Raw genomic sequence first — 27,606 nt, forward strand, 5'->3', positions numbered from 1 at the left:
CTCATTGGCGAGCGCCCGTCATGTGGCGCTACCGAACGTTAGCTCCGAGGCGGAAGCCGGTCTGGAAGGGGGCTCACAGGGGGCCGGCGGGGGCAGGAGGCGGAACCCCGTTGGGTAAGTAAAGGGCCAATCAAGGGGGAGGCGGGCTTGCCTTTTGAGGCGTTTGGCACGTCCCGCCGCGGTCTGCTCCCCCCCCTCAAAGTTGTAATGGTGGGGTCTGAGTCCGCTCTTCCTCGTTCTGTGGGAGGGCGCTTCCATTAGGGAAGTGGGGGGGGGGGAGGCGGTGGGAACATTAGGCGGTAGACAGTTATTGTTGTGGGGGGGGGGAGAGGTTTTCAAATAACGTTGTCCCTTAAAGGCCAGCTCACTTTATGGTGGCGTTTGTGACAGTTCCGTGGGCCGTGTTGTGTGATTGTTGAAGGCTGAGAGAAGGTGGCTGCAGCCCAAAGTCACTTAATGAGGGCGTGGGAGGATTTGAACCCAGGTCTCCCAGTCTGGGGCCCTTAACCTCTGCAGGTCAGGGGGCATGGGGTTCTATCCCCCCTGGAGGCAAATCTACACACACATATATAGGGGTTGCAAGGGGTGGATTGTCAGAGGAAAATCTCATGCAAGAATCGCAGGTGGAGGTACGTAGTTCGGCCGGAGCAGGAATGCATGCAGAAATTAACGCTTTGACCTGTTACGACAAACCCCCTTTTCAGCAAAAAACAATAATAGCATAAATATGGAGCAGCAGTAGGAGATCATACAGTCAGCTTGGTAATGTTGGGGTGTGTATGTGAAGGAATCCAAGGGTAATCGACTAATACTCTCTCACACACAGCTAGGATAGTAGATCCTGTGAAAACCCCAGCTGGTGGACCCTTTTCTCCAGGGATGGTCCTCAGGGGTGCCTCAAGTCTTCTGAAGGATCTGTGGTGATTCATCGGTGCAGAGCTTGAGGCCCAACTGAAAATAGCAAAGGGGTGGTCCCAAACTATTTTTTAATAAATGCCCAGCAGGTTCTTGTGGCACTATAAAGATTAACACGTTCAATTTGCTTCAAGCTTTTGTGGACTTTAGTCCCAACTTCGTCGACATGAATAAAACGTTGTTCTGAGTTATGGGTATATGCAGGATTACTTATCATGCAAGTGATGAAGTCAATTGTAGACCGTGGGATCTTATGCTATAATAAATGACTTGTAAACTGCTTAGTTCTTTTTATAATCGGTAAATAAATATTGTTAAGTAAATTTTAAAATGTTAGTTTTTAAGGTGCCATAAGAATTGGGGGGGGGGTGTTTTTTGCTGGGGCAACCTAATGTAGCTACACCCTCTGGAAGTTGTTGCAATCAAGTCCTTTATGGGGCTTATGTTGCTGAAAGTATGACCCATGGTATCTTGACAGGATTTGTATTTATTATGTTATAGCTTAAGGACCTGAAGGCAATGTACATGGTTCTCTTACCATTTTATCATCACAACATCCTTGTGAGAGAGATTAGGCTGGAAGATAGTGGCTGACCAAGGTCATCCAGTGACCTTAGTGGCTGAGTCGGGATTTGAACTCAGGTCTCCCCAATTCTAGCTACTATATCACATTGTCCCTCAGTGACATCTGCTAGAAATCAACTGTGTGATCGACTGTGATGGTCCTTGAGAAGATGGGAGTGGGCTCTAGAGTTCAGTGGTTGTTGGGTCCTTTTGAATACAGTGTAAGAGAATGTCAGATTTAGTTTAATTAAAATGTTTACTAAATTATGGCTTTTCTATTTATCATATTAAGCAGAGTGTGTGTACTAGATCTTCTGCTTCTAGAAGTTCATATATGTCATTGATCAGTAGTGAAATCTTTGCAACCCTGCTGCCAAGATGTGGGAAGAGAATTTCTTAGCATACCTTCCAAGTGTGTTTTTGTGTGTTTGTTTTGTGTGTGTGTTCTGCTCTGTGCCCCATAATTGGGTGGCTCCTGGGCTTCTGGGTAAGAATGTTGTTTCTGTGTATCCTATGTTTGCCTGTGGAAATTCTCAGTGAGATTCTCAGATACCAGCTGCATATATCTGAAAATTCTATGAGATGGAGGTGAATTAAAAAATTGATATTGGGGCTTTAGGAAGAATTATGTAAGCTTTCAGGTTCTGATATAGATTTAAGCTGCTGGCCATCTGTGTGTGGCAGTCTGGATGATAAGCACTAGTTTCAGAGTCCTACCCAAAGTAATTTCTGAACTCTTAGTCTGCCATCCTAGACATTGTTACCTGGGAATAAGTCCTGTATAACCAATCGGACTTACTTCTGGGTAGACATGCGTAGAATTGCACTGCAAATGTCACACATCTCTGCTCTTAAATGCAAAACGTTTTTGCACTGTTCCCTTGCTGGGATGAATTTTGGATGACAGCTTCTTGTAGAAGTTGTCAAGATTGGTTCCTTCTGTCAGTAAAGGCCAAGAATGACTGAACTGTGCCACATTCTCTTCTGTCACTGTACCTTGAGATTCCATCTTGTTCCCTCCCTCGGCTGTGTCTTCCAATTACTTTTTAATGAACCACCTTGCCACATCCCTGCGAGCACTAATAAAACGGCAATTCTAACAAGTTTTCTTTTATTTTTAAAGTTGTACACCGAGTGACTGGGTATATGTTCAGATCACTTCAAAGCTCACGATATTACATTCCTCTCAGCCAGGAGTTCTGGTGATTTCTTACTGCCCTGGAGACCCCCTGCCCCACAAACATTGTTGGCATCTGTTTGTCTCAAGAGACAATGGAGTGCGCCTCTGGGGGTGAAGTCAGGCCGTGTTGTTTCTGTTGCGTTAAACAGACCCAAAGTGACCTCTCCGGGGCGCAAGCTTGGGCAGTGTGTATGGAGGTCCTGCGCTGCCCAGATGACAAGTGCTCCCTCTTTAAAGAAAGCTATATCTGCAAAATTGGTTTCTCAAACCAATGCCTGCCCTTAATGGCAAGGATTTGTTTCAAGGTTTAGTAATGTTTTTGCATATTTCCCTGGCACCCTACCTTGCAGCCCCTGAGCAGCCTACAGCAGTTTCACAGAACTTGTTTTGTCACTTTTTGTCTAGTCAGTGATTTAGCTTCTAACATGTCACGCTGAGTTGGTACCGCTGTTATTACAGTTCTTCTTCCTCGGTAATGGCAGCGCGATTGGTTTGCAGAACTTGTTGAGGCCTGCGAAGGCGTTGCCTGAGGCGCCACATTCCCAATCTATGAGCGTTCCAGAACCGGGCACCCTTTTGCTCCTGGCTGAATCTCCGACCAGCCTTTTCTCTGCCCTCACGGTCACGCCAAGGGGCAGGGAGGAAGCCGGCAGCTCAGCTGGCGGTCACAAAGGGAGATTTGTGTTGAGCGCGCCTGGCACAGCTTGCGCCTGTGCCCCAGAGGTCACCTGATGATCTTAACTGATGCGGGCATTAGCCCTGGCAGAGCCGCGTGAGATGCTGTTTCTCGCTGGTTCGTGTTTTTGCTAGAAACTGCGGCAGTAGAGCACCTGGGGTGAGGAGGTGGCGAGGGGAGGGGAAGGCCAGGAACGGGTGCGGGTCTGTCGTCCGCCAATCCGAGAGCCACATGGACATGGTGTGACACGGAGGAGGCTCGGCTTTCACCGCAGGTCGTCATTCCTTAAGCTAGCCCCCCTTCTCTCCCCCCTGCGCAGCAGAGGTTAAAGGGCAAAGGTTTCACACCCTGCCGAGAAGGGAGACAGTTGACTTCCTCCCTCCCCAATCCCTGTCCAGTTCCAGCTGTGAGGCTGTTCCCTGCCCTCTCTCCCAGTCCCCTGTTTTCCATGTTTTTGGCATTTGACATGTGCCCCCTTTGCTGCCTGTGCCCCTTGCTCTCATCCTGCCCCCATGTGTTTCCTAGTTTACCCAGAAACATTTCTTCCCCAACAGATGCCAAAGCGGTGACTCAGCTGGGCAAGTCTCAAACTCCATGTCCTGGGAGGGAATGGTGAAAGCCTGGGCATCTCCCGGCAGCGCAGATCTTTCAGCTCTTGCTCAAAACTAAGTTTTGCCTTCCACATCTCGTCTTTTCAAACATCCCATCTTTGGAACTCCATGCCGCTTGTAGAACATGGATGGGGAGTCTGTGGCCCTCCAGATGTTGTGGGACTGCCACCATCCCAACTTGGGACTGGCGGGAGCTGAACTATGACCACATCTGGAGGGCCACTCGATTCTTCTTCAGCTGGTGCAATAAAACAGAAGGGGCAGTTTCCATTCTCTTCTAGGAAGAAAACTCAAGTTAATGATAAAAAGGATTTGACCCTTTGTTGTTTAAAAGGATGCTTCGTGTCTCTTAGGGTGAGGCCCACTATAAACCTGAAAGTGGGGGGTGCGGGAAGCTTGGAACACCTTTGCTGCTCCTGGATCTTCAGCATTAGCCACCGGGGCTGGGAAGACAGCAATGACAGGGCAGTGAGGAGGCCCCGGTTTGTGGGTTGCTAAATTCCTTGGGACCCAAGTACTTAAATGAGCCCCTTCCCCAGTATCAACCATCTCGGACCGTATGATTGGCAAGTAGGGCCTTGTTGGTAGTGGCACCATTGGCGGCTCGCCTGTGACGGGGCCTTTTTGTGGTGGTTCCTCATTCATGGAATGACCTTCCTAGTGAGGTACGTCTCTCTCCATCATGTTTAACTTTCAGGATGCATTTGAGAACATTCCTGTTTGGCATTTGGTGGACGAAGGGGTGCTGTTCCTGGCAATCCTGAGATCACTGCATAAAATAATGCTTTAAACTGATTTTAGAATGTTTTAGCTGTCTTAAAATGCTTTTTTTTTTTAAAAAAAAGAGATGTGTATTTGTTTACCACCCTGGGCTTCTTCAGGAGGAAGGGTGGGATATAATTCAGTAATTAGAAATAAGAATGACGACATCAACAACATCTGGTGGCTTTGAAAGTGAGATCCAGGCCAGGAGAACCAGCTGCAGACTGGTGGTTGGAACATGGGAGGACGAAGGGGGAACTGATATATATCATATGCCTCATAGCTCATTTTTGTAACTATGGAGTTATTATCCATTTTGTTGCAAGCTGCCTCAAAATTTTGGCTGCTAAGAGAGGTATAAATACTCCAAATAAATCATTTAACTTCAGTGGTTAAGGTGCCCCTGCTGCACTGCATAGAAAGATACTTATTTCTTTCCAAGATCCAGGATGATGAAAACTGGTTCTGCCGCTTCACAGCAGAAGCTGACTGTGCACAGTGCTGTTTGGCTAGTGCCCGTGACGTTACAATTCCACACCTGGGAGGTTTCACCACCTTTAATGTTTAAAAAGGCGATCTTGGAAGCGATGGCAGATGCCGATGTGAATAACTCGGCAGCCTAGCCCCAAGAAAAGAACAAATAAATTTAAAAGGCGTTGTGGAATGGGCAAGGTGAGATAATTCAGTTGGCATTCAGATTGCTGGTAGGCCTGTCCCTCTGACAGAGTGTCAAAAGAGTGGGGGCAGAATAGGCTCAGTTTGTGTGTGAGAGAGAAAAGTGCGTAAAAACCTTTGCAGAGGTGCATTTGCCTGCGCTATGGACACCTTACGAGCACACGTGTTTTTGAAGCGTGGTATGTGCTTATGCTGAATCTGGGATTGTTTTTTGTGGAATCAGAGTGGAGGAGGGAGCAAGGCGTGAGGAAGGAATTGGGAAAGTGTGTTTGTGGGGAAGGCATAACAAAGGTCAGAAACGGAGCGGAATTGCAAATTCCTGTTAACCGGAAGGGAAAGAAGCCTCCTCTTAGCTGTTCTTTCTGACTGAGGGCAGAAACGACAGGTACGCTGTAGCAAGGAGTAATATTTCATTTGGTATTCGAATAAATAAAGATATTCCAGCCCCTGCATGAAAAGTTGACATGGGCCGCTTTAAGAATGGGGCTGAAGTCTGACCATTTCAAATTGTGCCCCATGTTGTCTGATTTAAATAGAAGTCGCAGGACCATTTGCTGGCGAGTCTGTGATCCCTATTAGTTTTTTCTGATCTGGCTCAACGAGTGCAATGCCCCTTTCTTGCCCTTAGCGCTCTGCACAAAGGCTGTTGCTCTACAGCTCTCAGATGAGCTTCAAGGAGCCCCATGGGACCTGTCTGCGCATGGGGAGCATGTGGCCCTCCTGGAAAGAGTTGGTCTAATTGGCACCGCTCTTGAAAACATGGTCACGGGAGCCCCATAAGCAGCCCTGGCTCCCTGCCCTGTGTGGGGAAGAGCAGGAGCCTGTTCTGTTCTGTTCTTTTGGTGCAAATAGCGTCATTCTTCTGTTACAGAATCAACCAAATCAGTTCCTACAGTATTAAATGCAAAGGAATATAATAGGTCTGTGGTTGCTGAGGACCGGGGTTTTGGAATCTTTGTTGCCACACTATTTCACAGGGTTGGAAGGGACCCTGGGGGTCATCTAGTCCAACCCCCTGCAGTGCAGGGATCTCAACTCCACGACAGATGGCCGTCCAACCTCTGCTTAAAAACCTCCAAGGAAGGAGAGTCCCAACTGTCGAACAGCTCTTACTCTCAGAAAGTTCTGCCTGATGTTTAGCTGGCATCTCCTTTCTTGCAACTTGAATCCATTGGTTCGGGTCCTGCCCTCCAGTGCAGAAATATATCATGTGGTGTAGAGTATAATAATAAGAACTGCTAGACTCTCCGCATCCTTTTAGGGGGGGGGAAGCACTAGGTTTTTAGTCCTCATTGATTGCAGAGGAAGAAACAGGCAACGGCTGTGTACACAGTGCTGCTTACTCTGGCTCCGGCGTTTGAAGCTGTAGTGTGCATGGCATTAGCACCAATTCATATCTATCCTGTAGTTTCTTGGGAAATGACTCTGTTCGTTGTGTTTCCCCTCGAACCAGCTTCCACACAGTTCAGAAATACATGCCATGTTCCCTTTGCAGTTAGGCTGCACATGCTGAGATGACAGCTTCAGGAATAGGAGTTGGAGGCATGGGCGTAGCTAGGAATTATGTTAGGGGGGAGCAGGACTTTTGTTAGAGGGGAGCAGCCGAGAGCTATCTGTGATGCAATTGGTCAGTTAGTTAAGTATTTTTATTTACTTACTTGATTTAGGGGGGCAGCTGGGACGCGGGTGGCACTGTGGTCTATACCACTGAGCCTCTTGGGCTTGCTGATCAGAAGGTCGGCAGTTCGAATCCCCTCAACCGGGTGAGCTCTCATTGCTCTGTCCCAGCTCCTGCCAACCTAGCAGTTCGAAAGCACGCCAAAAAGTGCAAGTAGATAAATAGGTACCGCTCCGGCGGGAAGGTAAACGGTGTTTCCATGCGCTGCTCTGGTTTCGGTGTTCCGTTGCGCCAGAAGCGGCTTGATCATGCTGGCCACATGACCTGGAAAAGCTGTCTGCGGACAAATGCCGGCTCCCTCAGCCTGTAAAGCGAGATGAGCGGCGCAGCCCCAGAGTTGTCTGCAACTGGACTTAACTGTCAGGGGTCCCTTTTACCCTTTTAGGGGGGCAGCTCCCCCCCCCACACACACAATTAGAGGGGTTCTTGCAACCACAGTAAAACCCAACAGGCAATGCACTTTGGGTGAAAATATCTCACCCTGCTCTCCGGTGTGTACAACAACATGCAAGTGTGACTTGAAAAGTGTGGTGGGGTGTGGGAGCAGCTGTATTTTAAACCTCCAGAATATACACAGGTAATTCCAGCTGGAGGGACAAGCATCCAAGGACTGAGACCTCCATTCCCCACAACCCCTAAATTTCTGCCTTGTGCTCCTCATTTTCCTCTTGTCTCCCCACTCCCACCTGTTGTTCTCTCCCCAGTTTTCCTAGCTCAGCTTCCCTCGTGAAGCATCTTCCCCACTGGGGTCCTTTGCACTCTCAGAAAACAGTACCTAATAATTATACTCCAAAGCCAGCACCTTCCACCCTCCCCGCAGCTTTGCTGCGGGCACCAAATATATCCGGTGAAGAAAACAATTCATGCACACCAACCACTCTGTGCCTAGTTTATTCCAGCCATGGGTTTGCGGAGAGGGAACTGGCAGCGGAACTGGAATGTTGGAATTTTGATGCAGCGCCTGAGCATTCCAGAACGCTGCTGAGGGGGAAACAGAGATGGGCTGAGACGGTAGCTTGGCCCTCCTTCCCCTTCCCAGTCAATCCCAAACTCTCCCTCCCTCGTCCCCTCCTCCGAGGCGGGGCCAGCCTGTTGACTTCCCCAGCCCTCTTTTAAGCCGGCTGGCTGGGCAGGCAGCCAGTGGCCGAAAGCGGCATCAGGAAGCCCTGGTCCTTGGTGGGCAGCGGTGGGTGAGTACCCTCGACACAATCCCCTTTCTCTTCCTGTGCTCAAGTGTCTCCAAGAACCGGCTGGGGTGTCAGCTGCTTCCAGTCCCCTGGTATCCTGAGACCAGGCTCTTGCCTCCTCAGCGATCCGAGACCTCTGCTGCCACCGCTGGCCTCCCTGGCAGGGCTGTGGTCAGGATTTTTGAGGATGCAAAGAGCTTTGGACGTCTTTGAAGTGCTGGAGGCTACTCCTAACTATTTGGAAGGCCTGTTGATAGGATGATGGTTATTTATTAAATGTGGGTGGGCTGTGCTTGTGGGGAGTGCCTTGGGCACCTGTCGGCGAGGGTTGGGGGCTTGCCAGTCACAGAATTAGAGTTTGGGAAGGGACCCCCCCGGGTCACCTGGTCCAACTCCCTGCAATACACAGCCATCTCTGGGCAGGCTTAAACCACCAGCAGTCAGAGGCATGTCCCGTCGCTCCACCTGAAAGGGAGCAGGTTTTTGCCTGTACCTCACCAGGGTCAACAGCTTAAGCTGTGCGCTCACCTTAACCCCTACCTAGAAGTGAGCTGCAGCCAATGGCGGGAGGAGGGATAAAAGAGGGAGCTCAGGGACCCCACTGAGATGTGGGCAACATCTGCCTGCTCCATCCGTTAGGAGTAGGCTTGATTCTCTTTTTGTTTTTTTTTATTTCCGAATTTCAAAAGTTTACAAACTGACACATGCTTCCAAGTAGACATCCATTTCACATACAGCTTCACCCCACTGTAGTTCCCCTGTATTTTCTAAATTTGCTATGTATTATAAATATTCCACACTGTGCTCCCAACAAATACTCAACTGCTGCTTTTCATTCAAATCCTGCCTGCATTTTTTACATGTTTACGTGGAGTGGGCTTGGAGTGCACAGCTTCACCAGGAGAGCCCACGTCAGGCGTTATTCCTGGGTGACAGAACCGTTGAGAGAGAGTGGGGTGGAGCCCTCTGGAAACAGGCTCTTCCGTGCATTGATATTGTCTTAGTAAGCGATGCCCGCTCTGCTCACAGGGCTTCCGGCCTGCGTGGAGGAGAAATGGAAGCCGAGGAATCAGGGAATGTGGAGTACGTAGCTGAGGCAGTGACGGGGGAGTGTAAGTAAGGGGCAGGACGTCCGGCGAAGGCGCGCTCTTCGCTTGGTGAGAGGCTCCTTGCGCCCAGTCGCAGCAGCATAACTTCTCCACCTGGCTCCCTTCGTACCCGCCTCTCTCCGGGGGGGGACCCCCTCACAGCTCTCCTTTCCTCTTCCAGGCCCCCCTGTCACTGACACCATGGATCCTCGGCCCCTGTTCCAGACCCTGCATGCGCTGGCGGAAGACAACGTCAACTTCTTCCAGGAGAGCACCAGCGAGACGGGCCGGCGCTTTGTGGCGGCCTTCACCACCATCCGGGAGCACGCCCGGTGCCTGGAGCCGGTGCTGAGCCACTTTGCCACCATCTACCACATCTTCGACCTGGACGAGCACACGCCGGCCAACGGCTACCGGAGCCTGGCACAGACGGTGCGCTGCTGCCTGGCCCACATCGTCCACAAGAGCCGCTACGTGGCTACCAACCGGCGCAGCATCTTCTTCCGCACCAGCCACAACTGCGCTGAGCTGGAGGCCTACTGCACTGCCTTGACGCAGCTGCGAGCCCTCGTCTACCTGGCCCAGCGCCTGCTCACCCAGAACCGGCCCGGCCACCTCTTCAACCATGAGGACCGAGGGCTCTCTGAGCAGTTCCTGCAGGAGTACATCACCATGCACAAGGGCTGCTTCTACGGGCGCTGCATGGGCTTCCAGGTGAGGCGAGGGGAGGCGCTCAGCCCACATGGAGGTGCTAGGCTTTGGGGAGGTGGCCCCTGACCCGTCGCAGGCATCAGTGAACCCCCACGTTCCTACCTGTCATCATTTCTGTGGTCTCCTGTTCTAAAAGGAGTTTGGTCTTTCCCCTTGATGTCTTCGCAGTGGGACATCTATCTGCACAGTGCCTGGGGGCATGAGCTGCTTTGGACTGAGTCAGACAATTGGTCCGTAAAGAATAAAAATTATAATTACAATTAATTACTTATACTCCGCCCATCTGAAAGGGTTGTCTCGGCCACTCTGGGTGGCTTCCAAAATAATATAAAAAACACAGCCAAACATCAGGCATTAAAAACTTCCCCATACAGTGCTGCCTTCAGATGTCTTCTCAAAGTTGTTTATCTCTTTGACATCTGGCGGGAGGGCGTTCCACAGGGAGGGTGCCACTACCGAGAAGGCCCTCTGTCTGGTTCCCTGTGACTTCATTTCTCACAGTGAGGGAACCACCAGAAGGCCCTCAGAGATGGTGCAGTATCGCCTCACTGACTGGCAACAGCTCTCCAGGGTTTCGGAGGAGGGCAGGGGGACGTTCTCAGCCCCACCTAGAGGTGTCAGACACTTATCCTGGGACCTTCTGCATATAAGGCAGCGGAGCTGCAGCCCTCCTTCTCCTTTCCCTCAGCCCAAACCCTGTGAAGTTGCTGACTTCCCTCTCCAACCCCATCTATAGCGTGGCTGAATTTGCCACAGCTGTGTTTGCTTGCATTCATCCCTTGTTGGCCTGGCCTGACTCCTCTCTCTGTTGTTCCTCCACCACTGGCTGCAGTCAGCTGTATTCTCCTGGGGGCAGGGACCTGTCATCATCCCCCCCCTTCCCCGTGTTTGCTCTGTGCTTTTTGTTATTGATTTTTATGTCTGATACTGAAGTAGTAATAATTGCCAGGAGAGCCCGCTTCATCCCAGGAGAAGCTGGTGCCCTTTCCTCACAAGACCTCTGTACTCCTCCCAAGAAGTTCACCTTGTTCTCTGCAGAGCTCACGCCGGTGCCCATCAGCTCCCTTAATCTGATTTGCCCAACACAGAGCCCTCCGTGTTTGTCCCGAAGGAGCCTCTGTGGCAAGAGCTGGCACACAGCGGAGTCAGGGCCTCCCTGTCACGGAAAGCCAGCTCTGGCCTTCCCCTTTCCTTCTCTCTTCTTTTCCACGCAGGCGTCGGCCTTGGCTGCGTGGCCCTGAGCCATGGGTCATGCAAGTCCCTCTGGCTCTCTCCCTCCTCCAGCCCGACACACTTGCCAGTCTCACAGGAGATGAAGTTTCCCGGCTGAGTTTGGATCTCCATTTCGGAGCTTCCCTGACTCTCTGACTTCACCCAGTCCATGCAGCCAGGAACCCTGGCAGGACTTGGCAAGGGGGACCCAGTAGTGCTTCTTCTGCCTCATCCTTTTCCCGCATAGCTCAGGCAATGAGAACCAGACCCGGCCAGGCCTCTGCCTGCGAGCAACCAGTTCCCCAAACGCAACATCCTGTTCCCCGCCTCTCACGGTTTGGTCCTCTGGCTATAGATTTCTCGCCTTTCTCGGGCTTGGAACCAGCAGCCGTGTTTGGGAAGTGTGATGTGTCCCTGGATGTGCCGGACTGGATTCGGTAATGAACTGGATTAGGGTCAACAAACCGAAGCTCAGTCCAGACAAGGCTGTTAGTGGGTGGTTCTCTAGACTGGATGGATGGGAGGTTGCCTGCTCCTGATGGGGTTACCCTCCCTCTCCATTGATGTTGCTTGAGGCCCAGGTGGCCTTTGGTGGTGCAGAATGCCTTCCATCAGCGTTGGCTGGTGGCCCAGCTCTGCCCCAGTCTGGATGGGGATCGCCTAACTTCTGCCGTCTATGCTCTGTAACCTCTAGGATAGTTCAATGTGTCATATGTGGGGCTGCCTCTGAAAACAGTTCAGAAGCTTCAGCTGGTGCAGAATTCAGCAGGCAGACTGCTTACTGGGGCAAGACAGTTTATGCATATTGCACCAATCCTGCCCGACTACATTGGCTGCCAATTAGTTTCTGGGCCCAATTCAAAGTGCTGCTTATAACCTATAAAGCCTTGAAGAGCTCAGGACCACCGTGCCTCAAGGACCGCCTCTCTCCATATGAACCTGCCAGGATCCTGTGATCATCTGAGGCCCTTCTTTGAGGTCCAGAGGGTGGCAACTTGAGAACAGGGCCTTTTCTGTGGTGGCTCCCCGTTTGTGGAATGCTCTCCCCAAGGAGGCTCGCCTGGAAGCATCATCATATAGACTTCAAAAACATTCCTCTACAACCATATAATAAGCCTTTTGCTTATTAAACTATCTATAGCCTTTTAGAAGTGGGTGGGGTGTTTTTAGGATATCCCCCCCCCTGCTCCATTTTGGGTTGCCCTGGGGAAGAAAAAGCAACAAACAAATGTGATTATTTAATTCATTAAGAGTTTCTGCCCAGCCTTAATGTTGACCTTTCCCTTCCCAGTTCGCTCCCTCGATCCGGCCTTTCCTGCAGACCATCGCCATCAGCCTCGTCTCCTTTGGGGAAAATTACAAGCGCCATGTGTCCGGCATTGGTGAGTGGTGGGAGGCGGGGGAATGGCAGGCATATCTTGGCACATCGACAACATGGGAACTGTGTTCCTTTCCCCTCCCTGGAATGCCTAGGTGCCTCCTTTTCCCAGGCCAGTGGGTCAAAATGCTGTTCCTCTCACGTTATTTGTATTATTTTGACCGTGTGGTGTCATGTTGGACTAGGACCGGGGAGAGACCGGGGTTCCAGTCCCGCCTAGACCATGGATGAAGTTCACTGGGTGACCTTGGGCCAGTCACTGCCTCTCAGCCTAACCTCCCTCACCAAGGTTCTTGTTGGGATTAAATGAGGGTGGGGTGAGATCCATGTACAGTGGTACCTCAGGTTAAGTACTTAATTCGTTCCGGAGGTGCGTTCTTAACCTGAAACTGTTCTTAACCTGAAGCACCACTTTAGCTAATGGGGCCTCCCACTGTTGCTGCGCCGCCGGAACACGATTTCTGTTCTCATCCTGAAGCAAAGTTCTTAACCTGAAGCACTATTTCTGGGTTAGTAGAGTCTGTAACTTGAAGCGTATGTAACCTGAAGCGTATGTAACCCGAGGTACCACTGCCTTGAGCACCTTAAAGACAAGAGTGGGCTATAAACAAATAAATACGTGTATAAGACTAGGTTTCCCCCCTAAAATATAATGTAAAAAAAAATAGGGGCGTCTTATGCACAGATACATCTCTCCCCCATTTTCTTAAATCTTAGTCCCCTAAAATAGGGGGCATCTTATACATGGGGGTGTCTTATAGATGGAAAAATAGGGCAGTTGCAGTGGAACCTCAGGTTATGTTACCCTTGGGTAACATAAACTTCAAGTTGCAAAAGCAGCAAACCCGGAAGTGTTATGCCGCGCATGCATGTGCAGAAGCGGTCTCTCCAGTTGCGGAAACTTCGGGATACGGCCGGACCTCCAGAACGGATCCCGTTCGCAACCAGAGATACCACTGTATTTTGAAGTATAGGCCAAACGTCTCCCAAGGGCAGAAAAGGTTGTCTCAAGTCAGGAAGGATTCCAATCGCTGTAGAAGCAGTGGAACAAGCGCATTTTTGCAGCGCATAAGTGCCAGAGGCACATCCCCGCTATGCGTAGGAAGTCCAGTGTCTCTGGAAAATGTGTCAACGCTTGACCTCACTCTCTGCTACTAGCAATGAGCTTCGTGGTACCACATATTTTTATTTTTCTCTCTCCTGCACTAGACACACAGGGGGATATAATAATGTGGGCAGCCCCTTTCTCGAAATTCGAAGCAGAGGTTTCCCCCTGAGCCGTCACCCAACCCCTTTGATCTCCCTCTTCTTCCTCTTTCTCTCTCTCGTGCTCCCCCCCCCCCATTCAGGTGTGGCCGCCAGCTCTCTCTTCACCAGCGGGAAGTTTGCTATTGACCCCGAGCTCCGTGGGGCAGAGTTTGAGCGCATCACTCAGAACCTGGACGTGCACTTTTGGAAGAGCTTCTGGAACCTCACCGAGATGGAGCTGCTGGCTGTGAGTCCTGCCTCAGACGACAGGAGGTCGGACCTACTGCGGGGGAGAAGGGACCTTGGATGGGAGAGAGACTCTGCCTGGGTCGGGGGGGGAGGCTTGGAGGAGGCATGATCAGATGATAGGGAGCGTGAGGCAAGGCAGAGGTTGTGGGGACTGTGAAAGATGGGCGGAGGGACAGGTTTAGCAGAGGGGGGCACCAATAGCAACAAAATGGGCTGTCCAAATTGTATGTATACCTGAAGGAGCGTTTCCACCCCCATCGTTCAGCCCGGACACTGAGGTCCAGCTTAGAGGGCCTTCTGGCGGTTCCCTCATTTTGAGAAGTGAGGTTACAGGGAACCAGGCAGAGGGCCTTCTCGGTGGTGGCACCTGCCCGTGGAACGCCATCCCGTCACATGTCAAGGAAATAAACAACTACCTGACTTTTACAAGACATCTGAAGGCAGTCCTGTTTAGGGAAGTTTAGAGAGTCAGTGTAGTGTAGTGGTTAAGAGCAGTGGACTCGTAATCTCGTGAACCGGGTTCGCGTCTCCGCTCCTCCACATGCAGCTGCTGGGTGACCTTGGGCTAGTCATACTTCTCTGAAGTCTCTCAGCCTCACTCACCTCACAGAGTGTTTGCTGTGGGGGAGTAAGGGAAAGGAGAATGTTAGCGGCTTTGAGACTCCTTAAAGGGAGTGAAAGGCGGGATATCAAATCCAAACTCTTCTTCTCTTCTTCTTCTTCTTCTTAATGTTTGATGTTCTATCGTGTCTTTAATATTCTGTTGGAAGCCACCCAGAGTGGCTGGGGAAACCCATCCAGATGGACGGGGTATGAATAAATTATTATTATTATTATTTATTACTATTATTATTATTATTGATGCAGCACTGTTCCTGCCCTGCATGCTGCGTACCTGGTCCCTTGTGGGCCAGCTCTGCCCTGGATATTCCTGCGGGGAACTGCTCTTTGGATATTCACTCCTAGGGCTCTCACACAGCTTCTGCCCTCTCCGCAGTCCCTCGCCAGCATGGCCTCCTCCCAGGTCCGGTTATCCCGGGCGCTGCTGGTGCCACCACACTCCTTCGACCTGCCTCTGGTTGCTGACCCCCAGCTGACGGTCACCATCACCCCCCCAGTTGCCCACACCGGACCAGGAGCCGTGCAGATGAGACTCATCTCCCACGAGCTGCGGGAGGGACAGGTAAGCAGCTGGGAACAGCCGCGGGTTGGCTTGAGCTAGGGGGGATGCGCAGGGTCAGACCCCGTAGCTTCGAGGCATGTGGAATCCTGGGCTTTATTTAGCCTCTGGATGCGGCCCTCAGACCTCTCTCCCTGGCCCTTGGGGCTCTCCCTAGGCCATGCCTTTCACCAGCCCTGCCCCGCCCCCTCAAGGGCTTTTGCCTTGCTGGAATTTGTCCTTCAACAGCACTGATGCCTCTTGCATGCCTGGATGGAAAGCTATGGGGGGGTGTCTGTCATTTTGCATGGCTGGAATGTATCGTCACATCTACGGCACAAACAATTACACACGCCACTTTTGCATCCGATCGCAGCCACCCCGAGAAGATTGCCTGCAAGGGAACTTGTTCCGCAGGCTGAAAAAGCTTCTCCAGGCATATGGTCTCATCACGTGGCCAAACCGTTCCCGGACGGGACCCTGGCTGAGCGGGACTGCTCTGTAATTGGATGCCGTCCCACATGCCAGTTTCCCTGACAGCAGGAAACCCCCGGAGTCAAGGACAAGGGAGCTGGTCTGTCCTTCTCTCTGACGTACAGCTTTTTAACCACTCTGCTGCCATTCAGAACATAGGCCAGCAGCCCATCCTGCCCAGCACCCTGTTCTCATACTGGCAGACCAGATGCCTCTGGGAAGCAGACCCAAACACAAGAGCGCTCTCCTTTCCTGTGGTTTCCAGCAAATGTTGTTTTGGTCATTGTCTTTGTTGCTGGTGGTGCGTTTAATTGTATGGCTTTCATTGTTACCTGCTTGAGGCTTTTTTTAAGCAGAAAAAGCAGCATATACAGTGATACCTTGGTTCTCAAATTTAATCCATTCCAGGAGTCCTTTTGACTCCTGAAACGGTTCAAAAACCAAGGCACGGCTTCCGATTGGCTGCAGGAGCTTCCTGCACTCAAGCGGAAGCCGCGCCCGACGTTTGGCTTCTGAAAAACGTTTGCAAACCGGAACATTCAATTCCAGGTTTGCGGCATTCAGAGGCCGATTTGTTCAGGAGCCAAGCCGTTCGACTACCAAGGTACCACCTTACACATTTAAAATAAGCGCCTCGTTTTCAGTGCTCCGGTTCCAAGGTTACCCTGAAACTCAGACTTCTGTCCTTCCTCCTCCCCCTTTCCCCCCTCACATCCCTGTTACCTTCCTCCGGGGTTTGATCCTGGCTTGCAGGACAAGAGCGAACCAGGGTTTGCTGCAGACGACTAGAAAAACTGTGGTTTGCCTCAAATCAGGAACCTGGGGCGGGGGGGGGGGAGGGCAAATTCCATGTTCCGCAACGGTTGAGGGTTACCCAAATGCAAAATTCATTTTTTATTTAAACGGAGGATCATTCAACCATCCAATTCCCTTCTTGCAGTCTGGAGCAACAGATTCCAGGAATGCGTCACAGCAACCTTGTTTGTCAAGAGAGTCCTTTGAGATTTTGACAGCCCCGGGGACTGGCACCGCCGGGCGGCGGCAGGTGGATGCCAGCTGGGCGCCTCTTGCCTCTCGGGGCCTGGCACTGCACCCATGACTACTTGCTTTTCCCTTTTCTAGGACAGCGAGGAGCTCTGCAACCTCATGCGCCCTGAAGGCCCCCTGGCCCTGGAGCTGCGCTGGAGGACCAAGCCGCTGCCCCGCTCGCCTTACCTGGTGGTGCATTTCCACGGCGGCGGCTTCGTGGCCCAGACCTCCAAGTCGCACGAGCCCTACCTGAAATCCTGGGCTCAGGAACTGGGCGCCCCCATCCTCTCCATCGACTACTCGCTGGCGCCGGAGGCTCCCTTTCCGCGGGCCTTGGAAGAGTGTTTCTATGCCTACTGCTGGGCCATCAAGAACTGCCACCTGTTGGGTGAGAAAAGGAGGGCTGGGGGGAAGGAAGGAGGTGGGGGCCAGAACTGGGCCTTGGCCACAGTGGCCTGAGAGCAACCAGCTGCTAAGATCCTCCTCGGAAGATCACAGGAAGCTGCTCTCTCCTGGCTCTGACCATCTGTCTGCCTAGATCAGTGTGTCCCTATGCCAGGCATGGACCACAGCTCCCATCTTTAGGGTTGCCATACAGTCGGGAAAACCAGGACATGTCCTCTTTTGCAGGGCCAACATGCCCATTCGGGCAGATTTTTAAATTTTAAAGGAAGTGTCCAGGTTTTTCGGGCTTAGGCGGCTTGGACTGTTCTCTTTTTTGCTCTTCAAGATACGGCAACCCTAGCATCTTAGAATCATAGAATGGTAGAGTTGGAAGGGACCATGTCTATTCTCTAGTCCCTGCAATGCAGGAATCTTTTCCCCCAACGTGGGACTCTCACCCACGACCCTGAGATTAACTGTCTCACGCTCTGCCAACTGAGCTTTCCCAGGAATGACCCTGACCATTGGCCATACTGGCTGGGAACAGAGAGTCAAGGAGCCTCTGGGGCAGGGGCCCAGGTTCCCCCCACCCTTGCCCTGTGCCCAAATCTCAGGCAGAACTCGGTTTCCCAGGTGTCCTTCCAGAGATGGTAGGAGGGACATTGCGCATGCAGAGCTGGAGACCTCCAGATCTGAATGACATCTCCCACTAGCGCACTAGCAAGCATGGCTCCAGCAAGCAACATCGGGGTGTGTGTGTCATATTCAGTGTAAGGTCTACTCTGTGTAAATGCCTTGTTTGCATAGAGCTAATAGAGCTAAAAATAATAATAATGAAAGCCTTCTACCAGCTTTTGCCCCACTTCCGGCGCACAACGAGTTTCCAACACCAGCCACCCAGCCAGGCTTCTCTTGGGGCTCACAGCCAGGGCTTCCCATGTTGCTTTGTTCGTTGACTTATTATTTCATGAAATTTATGCACCGCCGGGCTGTAAAAGTAAAAATTAAATCTCAAAGCTGTTTACAGAAAGAGGGAAGCAATCAAATTACTGTTGCGAGCAGTCGAAAGCTGCTAATTAAAGCATTTTTGAAAAATAGTAATAATTAAAAATCATGATCAACGAGAAAAAGATTAAAACACATATCATCAGTCTGGATCAGTGGTTCCCAATTAGCTAAGTACTGTGAAACTCCTATTTTTTCAAAAAGCAAGCCAGGGACGCCCGCTGCTTTTGAAAAACGTTGATACCTCTATGGTAGTTTTCTGTTATGTCCCACGGAACCCTTGGGGTCCACACACCACCAATTGGGAACCACTGATCTACATGTGCCTAAAGAAAAAGGAAGTGCGGGCACTGCCACTGCCCGCGGTGTCTGGCATTCAGAGAGGGTTCTGCTGCTGGGTTTTGAAAAAGAGCCCTCTGCCCTGCTTCCCCCGAGTGGTTCTGACCTCTTTTCTCTCCCCCGCCGCTTGGCAGGTTCCACAGCCCAGACGGTGTGCCTCGCGGGAGACAGCGCTGGCGGAAACCTGTGCATCACGGTCTCCATGCGGGCGGCTGCCTTCGGGATCAAGATGCCAGACGGGATCATGGCGGCGTACCCAGCCACCCTCATGCAGGTCTCGGCCTCGCCCTCCCGCCTCCTCACCTTGCTCGACCCGCTCCTGCCTCTGAGCGTGCTGTGCAAGTGCCTCAGTGCCTATGCCGGTGAGGGCAGGGGGTGCTCGGGGGCAAGAGGGGTATCACTCCTGGCGGGCAAAGGGAAGCGGCGGTTTAAGGTCGTAGGGTTAGTTAAGCTTGGCTGTGTGGTCGGTTGGCATCTGTCTGTCTCGGGAGACCACGGAGGACTGCGCCTTGGGGAGTGAAGTCAAACCATTGGAGAGTTACAGTGCCTGCTGTGGCTGTTGAGCCTGATAAGGGAGAGACATGTTTTGTTGCAGCTGGGGCAGAGGAAGGCGTCCCGTTGTGTGGCTGCGTGCTTATTCTCACTGCGCTCCTCCCAGCGGTCATTTCTGCTCTGGCCACTACTGTGGATGCACGACTTGACTGCTTGTCTCCAGGCACGTCTGCAAGGGATTCCCACGTGGCAGAGTTGACACTGCCAGACTTCCTGTCTCATTTGCAGACATCTTTGAAATACAGAGTTGAAGGCATCTGGCTTCAGACACACTGTGGCGTTTCTGCTGCTGCTTTTAAAACGCAAAACTGTTTTCTCTTTATTTCACCGCAGCCCCGTAAGGCAGCTGTCAATCCTTGTATAAGATAGATAGGTAATTTATTACGGCCGGAGACCAGCTTATAAAACACACTTGGGGGTACAGTCACAGAAGGAAAACAAACAATTAAAACAATGTACAACAATAAATTAGGGACATGGGTGGTGCTGTGGGTTAAACCACAGAGTCTAGGACTTGCCGATCAGAAGGTCAGCGGTTCGAATCCCCGCAATGGGGTGAGCTCCCGTTGCTCTGTCCCTCCTCCTGCTAACCTAGCAGTTCGAAAGCACGTCAAAGTGGAAATAGATAAATAGGTACCACTACGGCGGGAAGGTAAACAGCATTTCCGTGTGCTGCTCTGGTTTGCCAGAAGCGGCTTAGTCCTGCTGGCCACATGACCCGGAAGCTGTATGCCGGCTCCCTCGGCCAATAAAGCGAGATGAGCACGCAACCCCAGAGTCGGTCACGACTGGACCTAATGGTCATGGGTCCGCTTTACCTTTACCTTACAACAATAAATTTAAAATTAATAAATGCGATAAGCGTATAGACACTTGAAACTTTAAGATAAACTACCGCAGGGAGCTGACCCAGATTCACCCATGGAACCAAGTTTGGGGATTTTCTTAACGAACTAGTTTGAGTCGGGAGATGGTCTGCGCCTACAGATCTGTACACAGAATCTGTTGACCATCCGGGTCGTCTTCTGATCTTTGCCTAACAGGAAAAGGTCGAATTTTTGCTTTTCCGGGACGTCAGCGAGCCTCACGAGTAGGCAGCACATATACTAAAACTTGTACAGTGGTACCTCAGGTTAAGTACTTAATTTGTTCCGGAGGTCCGTTCTTAAACTGAAACTGTTCTTAACCTGAAGCACCACTTTAGCTAATGGGCCTTCTGCTGCTGCCGCTGTGCCGCCTGAGCCCAATTTCTGTTCTTATCCTGAAGCACTATTTCTGGGTTAGCGGAGTGTGTAACCTGAAGCGTATGTAATCTGAAGCGTATGTAACCTGAGGTACCACTGTATAAGACTTGTACCCCGAATAAAACCAGAAAATGAAAGAGGTGGTGAGGAGTACCGTGAGAGGTGTAGGAAAGGGAGCTGGAAGGTTATAAGGGCATGGCAAAAATCTGGGTGTGTTTGTACGGTTTTAGGGAACGCGTCTCGTCCTGACTGTCTGGGTTTCTTTCCCCCCTTTCCATTCCAAGGGATGGAGCCAGAACCGTGCGAGTCTCCCACCCTGGAGAAACTGAGCCCCGTGAACATGGTGCGCCGAGACACCACCATGCTCTTCCGAGACTTGCGCCTGGGAGCCTCCTCCTTGTTTGGTTCCTTGCTGGAGAACACGGGCAAGATCAACGGGGCTGACGCCCCGATAGGTAAGAAGCAGCCCTCCCCATCTCTCCTCGGCCTCGCCATCTTTTCTTGCTCTTCATTCCCCGCCATCCTCTGACCCATCTTGTCCCTGCAGGGCGCTGCCCCTTCTCCTGGGGCCTGCGGGGCTCCTGCCGGTGCCCCCTGGCGCAGCTGCTGGCGATGCTGTCCCTGGCGCGGCTCTTCCGATTGCAGGGCCCGACTCTTACTAACCCTGCAGCTGGTAGGAGCCGCCTCCTGCCCCTAACGGCATGCAGCGCTGCTTGAGGCGAGGAGAAGGGGGCAGGGCTGCATCAATGCCCTTGCTGGCCAGCCCCAGGGGAGGGTCCTGCGGCTGGCACAGGGTGGCATGTGCAATGGCATCGTCTGAACAGGGCAGGCTGGCTTGGAGTGGTGTTATTGTTGCTGCTGCTGGCTCAGCATGGCATTTGTGGGAAAGAGCTAGATAAGGCGTTGGAGAGAGAGAACCTCAGATTTTGCACTGCTCTATTCTCATTCTGCAATATTGATTCTGGCATGCTTGCATGCAGAAATCTCATCTTTTCTCTCTGCATTTCGCTCTTTTAACGGTTCCATGAATCGCTAGGTTGAGAGGGAAAGGAAAAAGAGTTTATTCACTCAGGCTGGATCTACACTGATTTGTAAACACTTTTAAAAAAGTAATATAGCTCTCAATGCAAATCTCCATTGACGACAGATCGCTGCTCTATGGTGCCCTGTGGTGTCATGTTTTTATAACACAGTTTTAAACGTTTTAACTGAGCAATGTAGATTAGTCCCCAGATTTCCGGTTTTGATGACCTGAGCCAAATTGGACCATTGTTTCTCTCACTCCTCTTCGTCCCCCCAGCTGCCACCTCACCTGCTGCACTGTTGAAGGCTAGAACCTTGTTTCCTTTCTTTCTGCCGTCCCTTCAGGCAAGAACTGAGATTCTCAGAATTCTGCAGGGGTTTCTGTGTCCTTTGTTTTTAGGTCACATTCCTTATGGCAGCTGCTGCTTGGGAAAGTCTCACCTGAGCAAACTGACAGTTACAGCATCGCATGCAGCACAATCCCTGTGCAAAACAGCCTGGCATTGATTGGCAGCTGCTCACGCCAATGGGCCTCAAGGAGGCTGCCTTCCTTCCCGTCATTGGCTGACTCTTTCCCATGGTGCACGCTGCTGGGGAAGGGAGCAGGAAGGGGAGAAGGGGGATTATGTTTGCATCATCACAGGGAAGCAGTAGAGCCTGTGCTTCTTTGTGCAGAAGGTCCCAGCTTCAACCCTTGGGATCACCGGGTAAAAAGATCTTTGCTAACAGACCTGGGAAAGACACTTGGATGAGGCTCTGCAGAGTGACAGCTGGGGAACGGAGCTGGGTTGGTGGGTCGTCTGTTTGGACCAAATTCAGCTTTCCATGTTCTATGCCAGGGGTGTCAAACTCAAATTCATCGGGGGGCTGCATCAGCAGTTTGGTCACCCTCAAAGGACCGGTTGTATCTGTAGGACTATACATCATATGTACTTACAGTACAGGAGAGAAGGGTTCAGGCAGCCGTTGGATCTGTCACATCACAGGATGGCATGCGCTCAATATAAAAAGAAGCGGAGGTTTCCTGAATGCATGTAAAGTGGAGGTTTCCTGTGTAGAACGGCCGGCGCCGCTAGAGGGCAGACGTTCTCTGGCTTGTAGGCTGCCACGCATGCGCTGAAGAGGCGGCTTTCTTGTGTCAAAAAAAAAAAGAAGCGAGAATAAAAGGTGAAGGCTGGCGGCCGGCGGCGGCTACACGGGCCACATGACGAGGTCTGGCGGGCCGGATTCGGCCCGCGGGCCTTGTGTTTGACACCCGTGTTCTATGCAAAGGTGTCTCTGGTTCCACTTTAAGAGGCAATCTCTGACGATCGCTGGGAATCACAGGCACGGAGAAACGGCTGCTGATCTCAGGTTATGCTTGTAGGCCTCCCATGGGCAACTGGCCAGTCCCTGTTAGTACAGAGTGCTGGACCAGATTGGCTCTTCTGTTCTTCTACCCACAAAGCAAGCTGTGCCCTTGTTTTGCACAGGGACTCCGACTTTTGTGCTTTAGTCTGGATTTTTGGAGGTGTTATGTCAGGCATGTTCAAAGTCTGTTGCGGCAATTTATTTTCTGGGGGGAAATCCTAAAAAAACATCAACGACTTCAATCCTAAAAAAAGGTTAACAACTTTGGTTGGCCTTTTGGTCGGCCCTCACGGCCCTTCACTTCATCAAATCTGGCCCTCCTTAAAAAAGGTTGAACACCACTGTGGTAGATGATGGTGATTTTAATTTGTATATCAGTCTTTCATGCAAAGAACTCAGGGCAGTTCACAGCATGAAATACAGACTAAAACCACAAAGCAGATAATAAATGTTATAATGTATTATTATAATAATGGTTTTATAACTTGCTGGAAGCTTTGCCAGAGTGTCTGGGGCAGCCCAGTCAGATGGGCAGCGTATTATTATTATTATTATTATTATTATTATTATTATTATTATTATAACAAATTAAATCAAAATTTCCTCCCACAAACACATTTAAAAGGACATGGATTGGCTGATTAAACAAAGACTAGGGAGAAGAGGAATGTTTTTGCCTGGCGCCTAAAGATATGCAATGAAGGCGCCAGACGAGCCTCCCTGGGAAGAACATTTCGCAAATGGGGAGCCACTGCAGAAAAGGCCCTTTCTCATGTTGCCACCCTCTGGACCTCTCATGGACACAAAGAAGGGCCTCAGATGATGATTGCAGAGTCTGGGTCAGTTTATATGGGGAGAGGCGGTCCTTGAGGTATTGTGGTTTGTTTGTTGTTATTGTTTAGTCGTGTCCGACTCTTCGTGACCCCCTGGACCAGAGCACTCCAGGCACTCCTGTCTTCCACCACCTCCCACAGTTTGGGCAAACTCATGTTTATAGCTTCAAGAACACTGTCCAACCATCTCGTCCTCTGGCGTCCCCTTCTCCTTGTGCCCTCCATCTTTCCCAACATCAGGGTCTTTTCCAGGGAGTCTTCTCTTCTCATGAGGTGGCCAAAGTATTGGAGCCTCAGCTTCAGGATCTGTCCTTCCAGTGAGCGCTCAGGGCTGATTTCCTTCAGAATGGATAGTGCGGTTTGTTTACAAAACTGCAAAGAACCATGTGATAGCAAGGAGGAGGCAGTGGGGGGGAGCATTTGGGAGGGGGGTCCTAGCCAGGGAAGGTATGGGGAGATGTGTGGCGTGGACAGGTAGGGCAGTGTGCTCCCTGCAACAAGAGGACATTCTGCCCCCTTTGTAAACTGGAGCATTTTACCGCAGTCCCCAGGGGTGCTTCCTAGATCAGGTGTCGCTTTCTCTCCTCGGTATCGGGTTTTGCAGCAAGAAACAGGAAGCGAAAGCAGCTGTGGGCTGTGACCACGGAGGGGAAGAGAGCAGGTTTATCCTCATTCACCCTGTTGTTGTTGTTATTGAATTGGATTTATGTACCGCCCTATACCCGGAGGTCTCAGAGAGGTTCACAGAACAAAATCAAAATATAAAACCACAAAATATAAAATCAAAATAAAAACAACAACCCTATAACCACCTCTCCCCAAACCCAGAAGCTGCTACTGTGTGTGCACAGAGAGGGAGGGAATAGTTATGGTGTGAACATTGGCTCTAGGGAAACAGTGAACGCTGGGATTTGTGCTGAGAGGGGCAACGACGGGTCTCACTGTGGTCGAAACTGCACTGTGAGGCACTCACTAACCAGTCACTCCCCACCCGGCACACAGAGCCTGTGAGGAAGAGCATCTCCGAGGTGGGCCTCAAATCCAAGTCACTCGCCAGCAGCAAAGAATCCCGCAAGAGCCAGACCTATCAGAACCTTTCCTGTGCCTCGGATGCCTCTCCAGCCCAAAGCCCTGCCCAAAGCCCCACCCCGGCCCCAGACCCGGACCCTCCGGCAGCCAGCTTCTTCATGAGCGACGGCAAGCACGAGGCGGTGCCCCCCAGCTACGACGGCACCCTGACCTTCCCCGACGGCTTCCAGCCTCTGCGCTCCGACCAGCCGGCCACCTGCATGCCCCTGGAGCTGTCGCCCATCGTCAAGAACCCGTTCATGTCGCCGCTGCTGGCGCCGGACGCGATGCTGAAGGGGCTGCCGCCCATCCACATCGTGGTGAGTGAGGCTGCAGGGTAACAGTGCCCATCTTGGCCCCCTGTCCAGTGGCTGGGCTAGCTTGGGGCTCGCGGGATTCAGGAGGTCAACAAGTTTCAGAGGCGGGTGCTAGGGTCAAGTCAACAATAACTCACAAGGTGTCAGCAAAGTTCAGACTTCATTCAAAGAAACAAAACAGCTCGGGCCTAGTGAGCCTGGTAATTCTCCCTAATAGGTCTTGTCCCAATGAGGCAGTTGCAAAGGCTTTGCACCGCTCTCTAAGCCTCCTCATCCCCCAAGTCCTTCCCTCGCAATCTGGAAGGATTGGGGAGCTGGTTGCAGCAGGAGTTGGGGACTCCCTGGATTCTTCAGTGGCTGGTCTCATCTCTGCCTCCTGGCCCCCTTCCTCTCCTGCCTCTGATTCTGGACTGCTCTCTGCCACAGCCTCTCCCTGCTCACTAAACCCTGTTACCTCTCCAGCTTCGGACACCTTCTTTTCCCAGTCTTCTCCTTCTTCCCCCTCTGACCACTCATTGTCGTCCCACCACCAGTCCCCGGGCTCTGAACCTTCTTCCCCTGGGGGTGCCCTGGGGGGGGGGGTTCCCCGAATGATGCCTCTCACCGCTCTTCTGCATCCAGCCAGTCCATGACAACAGGATACAAAAGTTAGCTGGCCGACCTCCCTCGGGCTTCACAAAACTGCACAGTTGGTTGGCAGGGTGTGGGGGGAACAGGTTTCAGCAGCACGTGTTAAGGGACACCCATTGGCTCCAGTCCCGGCTAGGGGCCGATGGGAGTTGGGGTCCCAAACACCTAAAAGTCACCAAGTTGGCCAACATTGTCTTAAGGGAAGAGGCTGAGGTGCTAGGGAGTTCTCTGGGACGGCGTGGGATGGGGAGAGACACAAGGGAGCGGCTATGTTGGGCATTTCAGCATCTCTTCTCCAGAAAACAGCCTACCGGATGCCTCAGGGGGAGAGTCACCCCTTGGCATGATGGGAATATCCTTCCATTCATCAGATGGCCAGGCAAACCCTCTGCAGGAGTCTCCTATCTCTCACCCTGTCCTTTTGACTTGCCTTTGCCCCACCCTCCTCTGGACCCCCACATCTCCCACCCCACCCACACGGCAATTGGGCAGGGTTGTCACAGGTTCTCCACCCCCTGGTTTACAGGTGGCAGCCCAGAGCCGCGCATTCACTCTGCCTCCCTTCCCTGCCTCTCCCTAGGCTTGCGCCCTCGACCCCATGCTGGACGACTCGGTGATGTTTGCCCGGCGGCTTCGAGCGCTGGGGCAGCCGGTGACTCTGCGGGTGGTGCAGGACCTCCCCCACGGCTTCCTGAGCCTCTCCCAGCTGTGCCGCGAAACGCGCCAGGCCTCTGCCCTATGCACGGAGCTCATCCGGGACATCCTGGTCCCCCAGGATCCGGCCACGCAGCAGCCCGCGGCCACTGCCTCCCACCGGAAGCACCGGAAGCTGGAGAGGACCTCCCACAGCACCGGGGCTGCCACCAGCCGAGCCGCCAACTACACCCAGGAGAACAGCGCGGCGGCGGCCGCCGAACAGGAGGGGCCAAACGGCGCGGCAGTGGGGAGCGGTGCAACACCCGACGCCCAGGCCAGAGCAGCCCAGGAGCACCAGGAGGGCAGCAGATCCCCCGAAGGCCAGCAAAGTGGGGTCACAGACAGGTCCACACCCGCCTCGGGTCCCGGCCCCTCCGACGGCACGGTGGGCAGGGGGGTGGGGGCCTGACCCCTCCTGCATCACTGGAACCACTCTGTTTGAGAAGGTGTGGCGTGGCTTCGTTTTGCAGTGGAAATCCCTCTTGGTGCTTTTTTCTATCTGCCCACTCCTGCCATTGGTGGGTTGCGGGAGGCAAATGTCCCGTTGCTTCCAAAATCCGGGGGCCGGTTGCCCCGTATTCTCCGTTTTTATACATGTTGGAGTGTTTTTAAAAGGGCAGAACCCCGCTGCCGATGGGTCCTGGCAGTCCTGGAGTTTATGCGCCTCCTTCTCGCCCACGGCCCCTTCCACAATCCTGCTCCTTTCTTCGCACACCAGCAGCCCCCCCACCACATGCCTTCCTATGCACATAACACCCCACTGCCGCCAGAGCACCCCCAAGGACGATCTGTGCTGGGGGTGCGACTTGGCACAGATGAGCACAAGCACTGACCTCCCTTCTCCTTCTCGGGAGGAAACAGGGGAGCAGGGCAGCTTCCCAGTTCTTGCAGGGCTGCCCAGTCCCCTCCTCTCCCTTGCACAATAAGCATAAAATCAGCCACTGCCCAGTCCCAACCCTCGGTGGGGCGTCCCGGCTGCCACTTCTCAGTATTCACTTTTGTTCTTGGGGGACGCATTCCACCACACTGTGACCTTCCTGTCCTCCAAACTCAACAAGCTCCCCCCACTTGCCTTTCACTGTTGTTGTTGTTGTTGCTGCTGCTACAAACCAAACCGGGGGGGGGGGGGAGGGAGAGAAGATCTGGGTGCTTCTACCCTCCTGAAAAAGGGCTGTGGTGTTCCCTCCCCACCTGCAAGGGATGCGGCGGGGGGCGGGGGAACTATTTTTGTAAATAAAAGCTGGTTCGATTTTGAACGACTCGTCCTCTGTCCTTTGGATGTGTGTGTATCCGTGTCCCTTCAAGCAGTCCTGGTAAGGCTGAGAGAGGCGCCCTTGGCCACAGCAATATTGCGCTAATCAAGGCAGCA

General features: G+C 52.2%; 1 protein-coding gene and 1 long non-coding RNA gene across 5 annotated transcripts in view; both read left to right on the plus strand.

Annotated features, from left to right (window-relative positions):
* LIPE (lipase E, hormone sensitive type) lies at positions 1 to 27,493 on the plus strand. 4 transcript variants are annotated; one of them, XM_082231008.1, is made up of 11 exons: positions 8,053 to 8,251; positions 9,278 to 9,360; positions 9,518 to 10,050; positions 12,551 to 12,641; positions 13,987 to 14,132; positions 15,132 to 15,317; positions 16,890 to 17,184; positions 18,659 to 18,886; positions 20,605 to 20,775; positions 24,529 to 24,914; positions 26,122 to 27,493. In XM_082231008.1, exons 2-11 carry the CDS (start codon positions 9,303 to 9,305, stop codon positions 26,644 to 26,646), a joined length of 2,619 nt encoding a protein of 872 aa, XP_082087134.1. In that variant the 5' UTR covers positions 8,053 to 8,251; positions 9,278 to 9,302; the 3' UTR covers positions 26,647 to 27,493. The 4 variants fall into 4 exon arrangements, with proteins under 4 accessions (XP_082087133.1, XP_082087132.1, XP_082087134.1 ...); XM_082231007.1 differs by lacking the exons at positions 8,053 to 8,251; positions 9,278 to 9,360 and adding an exon at positions 1 to 114; XM_082231006.1 differs by lacking the exons at positions 8,053 to 8,251; positions 9,278 to 9,360 and adding an exon at positions 324 to 629.
* Positions 1 to 27,606, plus strand: part of LOC309537052 — a 107,971-nt gene that overhangs the window by 41,352 nt on the left and 39,013 nt on the right. The window lies entirely within an intron of this gene.

Source organism: Podarcis vaucheri (genome assembly GCF_965113315.1).
Source record: "Podarcis vaucheri genome assembly, chromosome: 7".
NCBI lineage: Eukaryota > Metazoa > Chordata > Lepidosauria > Squamata > Lacertidae > Podarcis > Podarcis vaucheri.

What these genes read in the sequence shown, in the direction of transcription:
- LIPE (XM_082231006.1), top strand. Translation starts at nt 527, where the DNA reads ATGGGGTTCTATCCCCCCTGGAGGCAAATCTACACACACATATATAGG. An exon ending in CCGAGATGGAGCTGCTGGCT is followed by an intron (nt 14,133 to 15,131) that starts GTGAGTCCTGCC and finishes CCCTCTCCGCAG; the next exon opens with TCCCTCGCCAGCATGGCCTC. An exon ending in CGGGGCTGACGCCCCGATAG is followed by an intron (nt 20,776 to 24,528) that starts GTAAGAAGCAGC and finishes CCCGGCACACAG; the next exon opens with AGCCTGTGAGGAAGAGCATC.